Genomic DNA, 12,328 nt, shown 5'->3' on the forward strand with positions numbered 1-12,328 from the left:
ATGCACTCCTGACAGGGTTGAGAAATATGGGATGGAGTGTGCAGTGTTAGGTAGAAGAGGAACATGGGTGGCACAGCTGGAAGAATTGAGTCCTACAGACAGCCTAAGTCTTGTTTCCTGTTCACGCAGCCTGCCAGTTTGTTATAAAACCACGGCCCCAGCTTTTGTGGTAAAGCCTCCATTTTAAAAGTAACATAATACATTAATTCCAGGACAAATAAAAATGTCTTAACCAACATCCAGTCATGAGGTCAATCATAGGACTTTGTGAAATCTCAAACAAGTGTTGGATATGAGATGACCCAGGGGCTACAGCTGTGTCTGCTGAGGATCAGAATGTCCTTTGCAATTAATGTTCTTGGGGTGCAATTATGTTAATCCTAATGAATCAAAATTGAGACACAAGGACATTTCTCACACATGGACACTACCCAAAAGTCTGTATCACAGCACTTCTAGGCTTTTCTAAAGGGAAGAAATACCCGAAATGGAGAGCCAATCTACTATGATTGAGAGGATTAAAGGATCACCTTACTCCGTGAATAGTCTATCGCCTCATAAAGATTCATAAGATGACTTTAGAATCCACAATATAAAACCCACTCTGCTGATACCTCCACTTGGGCACAGTCCCCTTCAGTCTCCTTCTGGAATGCCTTATTTGCTTTGCTGAATAAACGTCTGTTTAAACTATCTGCCCCTTGACCTTCTCTGTCCGAAGATAAAAACCAAGATACCCGTGTAGAATTGTACTATAAGGACAGTGGGCTCGAGCCCACTTAACTGGTACTCTGATGAAAATATAACCAGAATTTGAACATGATGGTTAATCTTGGTTGTCAGTTTGATTGGATTGAGGATTGACTAAGAGACATACTTCTGGCAGGGTATTCTCTAGAAGAATCAACCTGAAGTGGGCAGCACATTCTAGCAGTACCTCAGGTATAAAGAGATCTGGACCAAAGGCAAGCCTATTTCTGCCTGCCAGCTTTTTTTCTTGCTGCTGGGTGCTTACTTTCACCCTGTGTTGCTGCTGTTCCTGAAGTGGCATCAGAACCCTTCTTCTTCTTCTTTTTCCAGCATGGACAGAGAATAAGAAATTCCCTAGCAATGATCCAGATCTTTTTCAGCATTATAGTGGGACTGCTGAGGCATTCCGGCAATGGATAGAGCAGCTACTAAGTTCTCAGCTGCTCCATTGTGCAGATAACTTATTGAATTCCCAGAGAGGATCCTGTAAGCGAATTTAATAAATCCTGTTTGTAACACATACACATTCTGTTGGTTCTGCTCCAGTACAGTACCTTGACTAAGACAGTGAGGTAAAAGCTAGTTATAACAGGCAAAGGCCTTCTTGGGAGCATATAAAAAAAAATACTCATGCCCTCTTTACAGCAGAAGAACAGAGAAAATGCCAACAAAGATTAAGCTCTCAACCATATATATAAAGGTCAAGACCCTGCTTGTGAAAGAATAGAGGAATGGCAGATGTTTTGATTAACTGAAATTCTTGAATTTACAGATTTCCCTGACCTTGTGATCCTGCAGAAATAGCGGGTTTCTTACTATGATCAGCTGATCTTTTACCATTGTCTGCGGATGGTACAGACAACTCTGTCCCACAGAATAACAGGCACTCCTGCAGTACTTGTCCACATACGGACAGTGGTTGAGTTACGTCACCATGTACCCCATCTGGATCTGTAGGACCAGGCAGAGATGGCAGCCATGATGAATTGCTGGACCTAGACAATAGGTACTCACAGAAGCTACAGGAGTAAGTTTGGGATCATAAGGCTTGTACATGAGTAAGGTTTTTACAAGTTCAGGTACAAGGTATTTATTGAAATAAACACATCCTTTCCAGATACATGAATTAATACTAAAAGAAAAATTCAGAAAAACTCTGAACCTAGAATCATAGAAAGGTCACAGTTCATACTAGATAACATTTAAAAAAAAAGTCAGATCTCAGGGAAAAACTGCAGAAGTTAAAGGTTAAAAGACAAACATAGAAATATAGGTTGGCATATATTTAGGAGAGTACTTATGTAAGATCAAATAAACCCCAAAGCCTATGTCATTATGTACACTTTTCATAACACATAATTTACAAGCAAGGTAGAGTTAACTCTGAGAGGAAGCTAAGTTCAATAGTGGCTCCGCTGTCTGGCACAGGCTGACAAGAGATGTTTTTGAGATCTTGGATTTATAAATGGCAATGGGACTAATAGAGCACCCTCCATCCAATAGAGGCAGACTGCAATATTAAACTCTGTAAGCAATTATTGTAATGAGTAGTAGGTCAATGTGGCCATCAAGTGAATTTGACCTTCAGAGAATTATGTAGCTACAGTAGTTGGCTAATAGTTCATAGTGTCTCTCCAGCTACAAACAAGGACATTGTTCAATCTGTACATCCAAAATTAAGGAAAGAAGATCATTAGGTTGCTGAGAAAATCTCATTTATAATTAAAAACAGCAGCAAAAGAGAGGAGAAAGAGACAGACAGAGACAGAGACAGACAGAGACAGAGACAGAGAGAGAGAGAAGAGAAGGGACATTTATAAACTCCTGTACCCTGTTTCTGACCTTACATCTTGACATTGACTTCATACAGGAGCTAACTGATTTTGCTGTGTGATCGTTAGCTTAAATTGGAGATACAAAGACAGATTTATTTCACTTTCTAATGGGACATAGAAACACACATTCTTTTGGGCCGGGACTGGGAGCTGGATGGAAACAATCAGGTGTCTAGCTAGTATAGTTTTTAGAAAAGCAGGAGAAGCTTCTATTTTAATGTCCTCTTCCTGTCCTTTGTTGGGAGGTAATTCTATAGGGGTATCACATAGTTCTTCCTAACTTGTATGCAGAAGGCATTCAGAGCTTTGTTTGTGTTGATTTGAACGCTTTTCAAGGATGCTGGCATAGTAAAGAGATATCCTGGTCAGACAGCAAATTTGTTTCCTGCCCAAAATAATAAAATAATGTCTTCAGTAGTGTCTGGACCGCTTTGGTTTGCTCGCAGTGGCTCATGAATGTAAGGGTTTCTTCAGCTTGATGCACACCCAGTGGGTGTGAAATCTGATTGATGAGTGCACAGTGGTAAACATGGATAAATCTCTCCGTACTTTTGTGTTAGTTAACTCTCTGTCTCCATGACAAAATAGCTGATATAAAGAACTTAAAGGGAGAAAGATGTATTTTGGCTGAGGGTCTCAGAGATTTCAGTCCATGTGTATGGAGTATCTTGGTAGCAACACAAAGCAGAGACAATTGCCCACTTCATGCTGTCAGGAGGCAAAGAGAAAAGAGCAGGACATGGGGACAAGGTTTGTCCTTCAAGGACACAGCTCTATTTACTTACTTGCTCTTGTGCCTTACCTCAATGGTCTATTCTGCTGAGAATTCATGAAAGAATTGATCCTCTAACTTGAAGTTCCCACCGCTGAATACTGCTGCACTGAAGACCAAGCCATCAATACAGGACTCTTTGAAGCATTTCACATATAAACCTCAACACCTCTTTACCATGCAGATCCTCTGACAGTCCTTCCAAGAAGTCTCTAGAACCGAATCCACACCACTGCTAAGCCCTCTACAAGGCAGCTCATTATGAAACAGTAGCTGACCCTCGATTCTTTTGATTTACATGGTTTAATATAACTCCTTTCTCTCACCTCCCTGCTTAGTCCTAAATAGGGTGTCTCCATCAAATCCTTCTCCGCACAGCTCAGTGAACCCTATGGAAGAGGAGGCGGAGTTTAAGAGCCAGAGGGATGGAGGACATCAAGAAAACCAAGTATTCTAACCCCAGCAGGGCTGATACACATCTGGACTCATGGAGACTGTGGCAGCATGCACTGGGCCTGCGCAGGTCAGCACCAGATGGTGTCTCAGCACCAAGAGAAGTGAACACAAACTCCAATCCCTAACCCAGAAGCTATCTCCTATTGATAATAACTCACAAAGGAAAACTTAGTTCTCACCAATGGAGTCCACTGGGAGTGGAAACCACTCTTAAGGGCAGGCCCCATGCTCAGAAATAGATGGCCAACACAAAATGCACTCAATAGCATCTTTGGGGGGGGGGTCTTTGTGTCATAATGTTTTGTCAGAATGTTATTTTTAACCTTAGAAGTCCTTTGTGCATATACTATGGCTTCCAGTTTTGTGCTTTTATGGGATTCCTGTGTGTAAAATGTGTGTGTATGTCTACACCTATACGTGTTTCTTGTGTTTTAGTTTGGTTCTTTTTCTTCAGTTTGCTTGTGTGTGTGTGTGTGTGTGTGTGTGTGTGTGTGTGTGTGTGTGTCCTATTCCAATTAGCTTGTTTTAGTATTTACTTTATTATTAGTTTTTAGAAGCATGTTTGTTCTCTAAGAGGAGGCAGAATGTGTGCAGAGTCAGATGGGAAGGGAGGTAGGGATAGTCTAGGAAGAGTTGGTGGAGGGGAAATCATAATCAGGATATAGTGTATGAAAAAAATCATTTTAGATAAAAGAAAAATAGAAAGTAAATTAAAATACTCAAAAACTGTAAGTGTACATGAAAAGTATACAGATGAAGATAGCCATATTTGGAGAGGTTTTCTGGAAAACAACAGTGATTTTTAGCTTCTTCTCAGAGATTCTCATCATTTCAGGAATATGTTGTCAGCATTTACTGCTGCAAGCCACAGGAAAACATAATGGAATTCAGTTACTATCACAAAAGCTACTACTTGTAAAGTCAAGGACTTCTCCAAAGGTCAAGTGTAGCGAGCACATACCCCAGTTACGGGGGAGGAATAATCACTCTTGATTCAGACTTGGTATAACACTCATTTATTCACACAGTAAGATTACAAGCATTATTCATCCTGTCTTCCAAATGGAAGCAGGAGTACCTCTCCAGGTATACAGGTCCGGACTCGCCACGTCTGTTCCTCTGGATCTTGGGTCAGCCTTCCTCAGGTCAGCCACGTCTGCACTGGGCACAGGATCTCACGTCTCTGGCAGAGGAGAGTCGTCTCGCGCGAGGGCCTGACGAGCTCTGTTGGTCGGGTCTGAGGCTTCATCTTTTATATTCTTTCCTGGCTAGGTTTCTAGTCTTATCCCTACTTCCACACATAGCCTATAGCTTATCACTACTCCATTGTGGTTTACTTACATCATTCTATTGCTTATCACTCCTGACCAGGGTTGTTCACCCTAGGCCTTACATGTGTTCCTTACATTCCATCCCCTGATGCCTGAAATGTCTTCAACATAAAAGGCATCACATGAGGTCGCAGCCTGGGAATTTACAATATATTATCCTAATTTGTTAATCCTAGCATTCTTATCCTTCTCATTCTGGGTGGTTTATTTTTATGTTTTTTCTCTATATATGCATTATATAACTTCAACCAAGTGCTATAAGCTGCAAATTCTTTTAACACATCTATAACAAAATCTCTACACAATATTCTAGTACATATGCTTTGTAAATACATTGGTTCCCCTGTTTCCCACTGTGGGTCATTCAGGAAATCTTTATCAATGCTTATTATTGCTTCATCAGGATTATGTTTTAGCCATGTTCTATATGTTTCATATAGTCTGTGATTACCGCGGCCCACATATGCTGCAGCTAAAGCGGCGCTTATATGTAGGGCTGCATCCATGTTATTTCTGTGTATTTTATACATTCCATTCACCCTATATATACTAGATTGCATGGTTCCATAATATCTCATGTATCCATCTCCAATTAATCTCATATCATGTATACCTCTTTCTATTGTCAAGTGGAACGTCAAGTGCATCAAGAGCATTGGGAGGTTGTCTACCTCACCTGGTTCTGATAGGTAGAACATTGCATATTTATGGGTGCAGTATTTGCATCCCTGTATCGTTCCTGCCATAGATAATATACCTATTCTATAGAAAATATCAGACAATGGTTCCATATATTTTTGGTATGTGGTATATAGTAAATTACTCATTCCATTTTTACTAAGTAAATCGAAGCGTCTGCCTGACGGATTCCAAAGTGGGTTTCCTGTTACTTGATTCCTGTAAGACATCTTAAGCATGGAGTTATTATCAAGCATTTGATTTTTTCAGACAAACATAAAGCAATACTTATCCCTAAAATTACTAAAAACCAAAAGGTTGCTAACTTTATCCAGTGCCACCATGTGTAAATTGGTGTACATATTAGATCTAATCTGACTAATCTGCCTAAATAATCCCAAAAGCTGCATTTCTGCATCTGTTTCGCCCAGTCCTTGTGTATGTATGTATTTGTTCTTAACAAATTCACTAGATTGTGCGTTTGTGCTTGTGATGTATGTATGGCTGCATCTTGTTCTTTAATTTTGTTATGTATGGATTCTAGTTGTTTCTGATTGAAATCTGCAATGTGTTGTAACTCCATTGCTTGTTTTACAAATGTTTGGTGATGTTCTAATTCTGTTGGGTCATTAAATAAGTGTGAGCCATCAAAATAATGTTTTTCTTCTAGTGTTAATGTGGTCACTCTTTGTTTGGTTATTTTTTACCATCATAATTAGTGAAATTCATTTGTAGGATGCTACAGTTGTGTACCATATAGCATCCTGATTCTGTAATATTGAATGTTGTGATATCATCATTCATTGTGGTTTCATTAAGATTTATGCAGCTAACTAAAGTAGGTAAATATTTAGCACATATCAAGAAAGTGTAATCTCCTGTATCTTCTAGTGACTGTGTGATAGTAGTTACTGCTAATTGACTAGTTTCAAGCGTGCTTTCTGGTAGATGTGGATAAACGTATGTATTTGCTCCTAATGATATGGAGTCTTCTAATGGTATGTACACTGGTGTGCCATTCATATTGGTCCATAAGTAATGCTCTATGGGTACTAAGTATTGGTGGTTCCATTCTGATACTCCTGTTCTTTCAGTATATAGCTGTGGTATGGCCTTGGAATGATATGCTGAAAATGAATTTTGTAAGAAGATCTGTACTAAATGTATATTGCATAATCCATCTGTACATGAGCTTTCATATTCAGGGTTTAGTATACTTTGATATTCTCTTGTTCTTCTCCCTAACCCTGTGCTAAATAAACTATTTAATTCATTATTCATATTACTGACTTGAGTTCGATACATTTGACACATCATCATGTTATGGTTAGTATTAATAAGTTTTGCTTGATAGGAGAATTGCTCCTTATAAAGGTCTTGTGACATTTTTATCTCGCCTTGCATAGTTTGTATTAGTGTATGCATGCCATCTATAGAATTTGATATAGCTGCTAAAGCTTCTGCTGTTTTCTTATTTACTTCTTGTATGTGGTATATTTCTGCCTTTATTGGTTCTATCATTGCTGCTGATACTCCTCCACCCATTATTCCACCTAAAATTGCTCCTGCCATAAAGGCTGCTACTGCCATTGCTTGTAGTGGTTTTCTTCCTACTCTTGTCGGTGATGAGTAGTCTAAATCGAATCTAAAATTCACATCACTACAATATTCTATAGGTGGTTTCAGTGCTGTCAAGTCTATTGTAATTTCAATTTTTCTAATCCTAGGGTATAAAACTAATTTAGCTGGACTTTTTAGGTCTGGTATAATAGCTGGTGCCTTGACTACTGTTGGGGTTCCTTCTGGTGGTATTAGGTATCCTTTTGGAAAATGAGCTGTATATAATCCAATATTTTCTTTATTTGGTCTGGTCATATTTCCTCTAAATATAATTAATGGTGTGTTGGAATGTTCGCTGAGAAAATCCTTATTTCTTGATATCGGGAGATAATATATTTTATCCCAATATTGTGTATGTGATTTCATCGATCCTCTAGGTTTGTGTGCTACCCATTCAGCCTTATTCCATTCTTTATATTGTGGATTTGGCATTAACATGTAGAAATAATATGGGAGATTATGGTGCTGTAATTCAATTACTCTATCCATTTCATAATCCAAAGTTTGCCAAAAACTCCCTGATCTAGTTATCCCATTTTTATAATGTACCATTAGGTCATCTGGATCCATAACCTTATTGATTCTCATAGCCTTTGCCATTTGTACATATGGTGGGATATATTCTACCTCCCTTATACCTGTGAAATTGTATGCCCTTTGTTCAATTGCCCTATTAAATATGAAAATATTTTTTGCTGTTACTTCATCTGTAGTAACATTGGCACTGACTTCCCAGGGTATGGGCATGTCCAGTAAGTCTTTAGATTCGTGAAACCAGCAAATTGATATCTTACTGCCACCTAGCATGTTATGTATTTTATGTTTTGGTTCATGTATCATACCTATGGTTAATATTGGTGTGCTGTCAAATTTTGCTAATGACATATGTTTGTTTATTATGGTAATTTTACCATATATATTCAAATTTATTATTGTGGTTGCTTTATTTGTGGTACAGTTAGTCCATACCACTGTATTATTTGTTTCGGTAAAGCATGATAATTTGTTTCTCAGACTTGTGGCACCTCGTGTTAGTGATTTTGCTAAGGTTAGGTTAAAAAGTCCCAAATTGCTTGCTTGCGTAAAATATGTTGGATATGACTGTTGGTCGTCATTAAATCTCATTATTGCCTGGACCTGTTTAGTAGCTGTTATATTTGCAGTACTGTCTGCAAAAATTCCTAGCCATGGTATTTCCTGGCCTATTGTATCTGTGATTGCTATTAGATCTTGTACTGACCTTGATGTTCTTCCAGTAAATAAAGGTCCTACATGTAGGTCCACTATGGTTTTCGTATTGTTGTTTTGTCTAATGTTTGTATTTGCTTCGGACATGTTTATACATGCATATGCAAAAGAGTGTTTTTCCCTGTGTAATGTGGAATTTACTGTAAGTATGCAGATGTGTGTTGTGGTGTCTGTGTTGCAATCATATTTAGGTTTCATTGTGTGTCTCATTGAAGCCCAAGGTTGTTGTATAATATCTGTAAGTATGATTGGGAATCTCCAATGTTCTACTCCTAATTGCAGTATTTTTGTCCTGTCATCCCATTTCCATTCCTTTCCTTTTACTGATGGGTTATCTGTGCTATATAATACAGAGAAGTTACCATAGAATGGTAAATTGGGATAGTCTGCTATGCATAACCAGTTAGTATTATTTTGTCCTGGTACATCTAGCTTATGTTTTTTTAATGTATCTCCATAAGTTATTGGGACATCTATTTCCCCAGGGTTTGGGTAATGGTATTATTCCAGATACTACTGGCCATGGTTTTACCATTTCACCATCATTGCATACTGTCCAATTCATAGGGTTGCATGGGTTTATAGGTGTTGTAGTTACTTTAGGTGTCGTTGAATATGTACTAGTAGGGTAATCACCATCATAATAATCATCATTGTAATTATATACTTGTTCTTCCCACCTTTCTGATATTTTACTATACAGCATACCTATCTCCTCCATTTGTTGTGCTATTACTGGTGCGAAATATTGTCTCACAAAGGAGCTATTCATGCCTAGTTCACAGTCAAATTCTGGTTCTGTCTCTATTCCCATTGTATTGGTCCTATAGTGTGAGTTTACCCTTAATGTGTTTGTTCTGATATGTAAATTCTTTGTCCAATACATGTTGTATATGGCTGCGTGATTGGTAATGTTGGTCCATAATTCATTGTAATGGCATTTTAATGGGTTCTGCTCATGTATGTTGGTGTTAACATCATCCCCTGATTCTAACATATATTCTTTGTTTGGATGGTATATGCTAAGTGCCATTCTATATTGATCACAACCCTTATACCAGGCATATGTTAAACATGCTGCATATTTTTGCCAAAAACTATGTGTTTTTCCTATATAATGTGTAAATCTTCTCTCTGCTGACCAATATAGTGGTAATTTGCCTTCTAGATCATAAATTGTTGGAGTAGCAATGGTATTCTGTTTCCTAGTGCCCACTTGTATAACATGTGGCGTGGTGGTGGGTCTGTTTGTTGTGGGTGTACTGTCCAATAGGGCTGGCATTGGTATGCTGTTATTGCCATCACATCTGCTAACCTGAGGCAGAAAAATGAGCACACAGAGGCCCCAATAGCGTATAGCTTGCTTGCCTTTAGTGTGTACATCACCTTTGCTATTCTTATTACCTCCTGTGCAGATAGTGTATCCAGCATACCGTGAAGTTGGCTGCTCTGGATGCTGCAGAAGCGTATCCAGGATTGGTATTGTTAACTATGTTGTATGAGTAGCTTCTTTGGTAAATGATGTTACAGAAGGGAAAAACAAATTCTAAGATTGGCAGTACTATGTATACTGCAATAGCTATTAGCCAAATCGTCAGGAGGGTTGCCCTTATGAATATCACCTCCCTGACACACATTTATGCTATATCCTCCAGCCTGGCTAATTTCAAGTCCTTTTTACCTTGAGTTATCCACACGTTGTTTCCTGTTCCTGGTGCTATTATTTCTGCTGGGGATAATTTGTTATTCTTCCGGTTCCTGTAAAGGCAATTAGGATTCCTTATTACTTCTCTATCTATAACTGTAGGATAATCTATTGTATGTTGTTTTTGTATAGCTTCTTCTATTGGTGACTTCCTATTTATTCTGGGTCTGGTATTCAATTCATAAGTTGCTATTTTTATTGCTAATGACAGTGGCATTCCCTTATGCATCTCTAGCTGTTTTTTAATCATTCCGTTCCATCTTTCTATTGCTCCGGCTGCTGTCGTTGTATAGGCTCTATGGAAGTCCCATTGAATGTTTAAGTTTCTAGCCATTCTTTGTGTTTTGGCTCCTGTGAAATGAGTTCCTTGGTCTGATTGTATTATATCTGGTGTTCCATATGCTGCACACCATCCCCAGACTGTAAGTATCGTCGTGTTTTGATCTGGGTGTGTGCTTTCTCGGGCCATCCCGAGACCTGTCGTTATGTCTACTAGGGTACAGCAATATTTTCCCTTGAAGCTGTTTAATGGTCCTATGAAGTCTATTTGTAGGATTCTATTAAAATCCATTCGGTGTCCTATTATCCCTTGGTAATTGTGTGTTAATCTTGTCATAGCCTTTGGGCAATTGTTGCAACTATTGATTGCTTTCCTTATTGTCTGCCATGTTATCTTAAGATTTCTTTTATCGAACCAACTTTTTAATGCATGTGTACCTATATGTCCTAACTGCTCATGGATTTTCAGTATCTCTTCTGTACTTATAGGTATGTCCTTAGTTGATGGTCTTACCTGTATCCATTCTCTCTGTATTTTACCTTTTCCTGTTTCTGGATCAATGTTTGCCTTCCATGCACCTTTTAATTTTATACTTAATGCTGAAGCTAGTTTGTCTACTACTTCATTGTTTTTACTTGTCTCATCCTGTTTCTTGGTATGTGCATCTACATGGTATACTATGATTTTGATTAGTCTGCTTGCTGCATCCAATTCCTGCCATGCTGCCTTTGACCATATGTCTTTACCATTAATTTTCCATCCATTATTTCTCCATTTACCTCACCATACTGCTATGCCATTTGCCACACACCATGAATCGGTGTATAAATAAATTTGTTTATAATTGTCCTTTATAGTTTGTCTTATCGCCAATAGTGCGGCTATAACTTCTGCATGTTGGGCTGATTTATCAGTGCCCTGGTCTGTAATGACCATTCCATCCCCAGGTCTATAGGCGGCTACTTTCCATCTCACTTTGTTGTTCACCGTAGTTGCTGATCCATCAGTGAACCAGGCATTAACCAGGGAGGGATCGTACTCTCTAGTCCCCCAATGGCCCATTGGTACCTGTTTCTGGGGAGGGGTTGAGGTTGGGAAAATGTATCCCTCTGGAGTCATGGGCCTGTCGGACTGAAGTATCGACTCCGATACCGCTGGTACCGACCCCTTTGCTGACAGAGGTGTTGATCGAAGGAACTCCTGAAGGTACCATTTCCATTGAAGTACCTTTCCTTCCATGGGTAGTCCAGCCCATGCCTCTCCTGGTGCCTTTACCCAGTCCAAAATGGGTATATGTGACCGGAGAGTCACATGGTTCTCTTTGAGCAGTGAGTGGATTGTCCTGAATGCCTCGTAGGCTGTCCATATGGTTCTTTCGAACAGCGAATATTTGTTCTCTGACCATGGGAATTTCTTGCAGTAGAAGCCTATTGGTGTTTCCTTGTCTTTATTTCTTGAAAATATATTCCAATTACCATAGCCCTGCATATACAAGATGTCCACAAATACGTGGTCACCGGGCTGTATATAATATAGGTGGCTGTACTGGTTTATATATTCCAGTACCAGTTTAATGGCATTTTCACAGTTTTGGTCCCATTCAAAATCCTGTGCTTTCTTTGTTATTTTATATAAAGGCTGTAGTATGATCTG

General features: G+C 38.9%; 1 protein-coding gene across 1 annotated transcript; it reads right to left on the reverse strand.

Moving 5' to 3' along the window:
- Positions 1–4,813: 4,813 nt before the first annotated feature.
- LOC131894144 (uncharacterized) lies at positions 4,814–11,090 on the reverse strand. The gene is made up of 2 exons (XM_059244331.1): positions 10,372–11,090; positions 4,814–6,052 (listed from the first exon to the last, which is right to left on the reverse strand). Exons 1-2 carry the CDS (start codon positions 11,009–11,011, stop codon positions 5,982–5,984), a joined length of 711 nt encoding a protein of 236 aa, XP_059100314.1. The 5' UTR covers positions 11,012–11,090; the 3' UTR covers positions 4,814–5,981.
- Positions 11,091–12,328: the final 1,238 nt, after the last annotated feature.

Source organism: Peromyscus eremicus, chromosome 17 (assembly GCF_949786415.1).
Source record: "Peromyscus eremicus chromosome 17, PerEre_H2_v1, whole genome shotgun sequence".
Taxonomy (NCBI): Eukaryota; Metazoa; Chordata; class Mammalia; order Rodentia; family Cricetidae; genus Peromyscus; species Peromyscus eremicus.

Bases quoted from the DNA above. Each gene is read 5' to 3' on its own strand.
- LOC131894144 (XM_059244331.1), bottom strand. From the start codon at position 11,011: ATGACAAGATTAACACACAATTACCAAGGGATAATAGGACACCGAATG. The intron at 6,053-10,371 runs GTAAAAAGGACT...TCCATGCTTAAG, and splicing joins CAACGTGTGGATAACTCAAG to ATGTCTTACAGGAATCAAGT.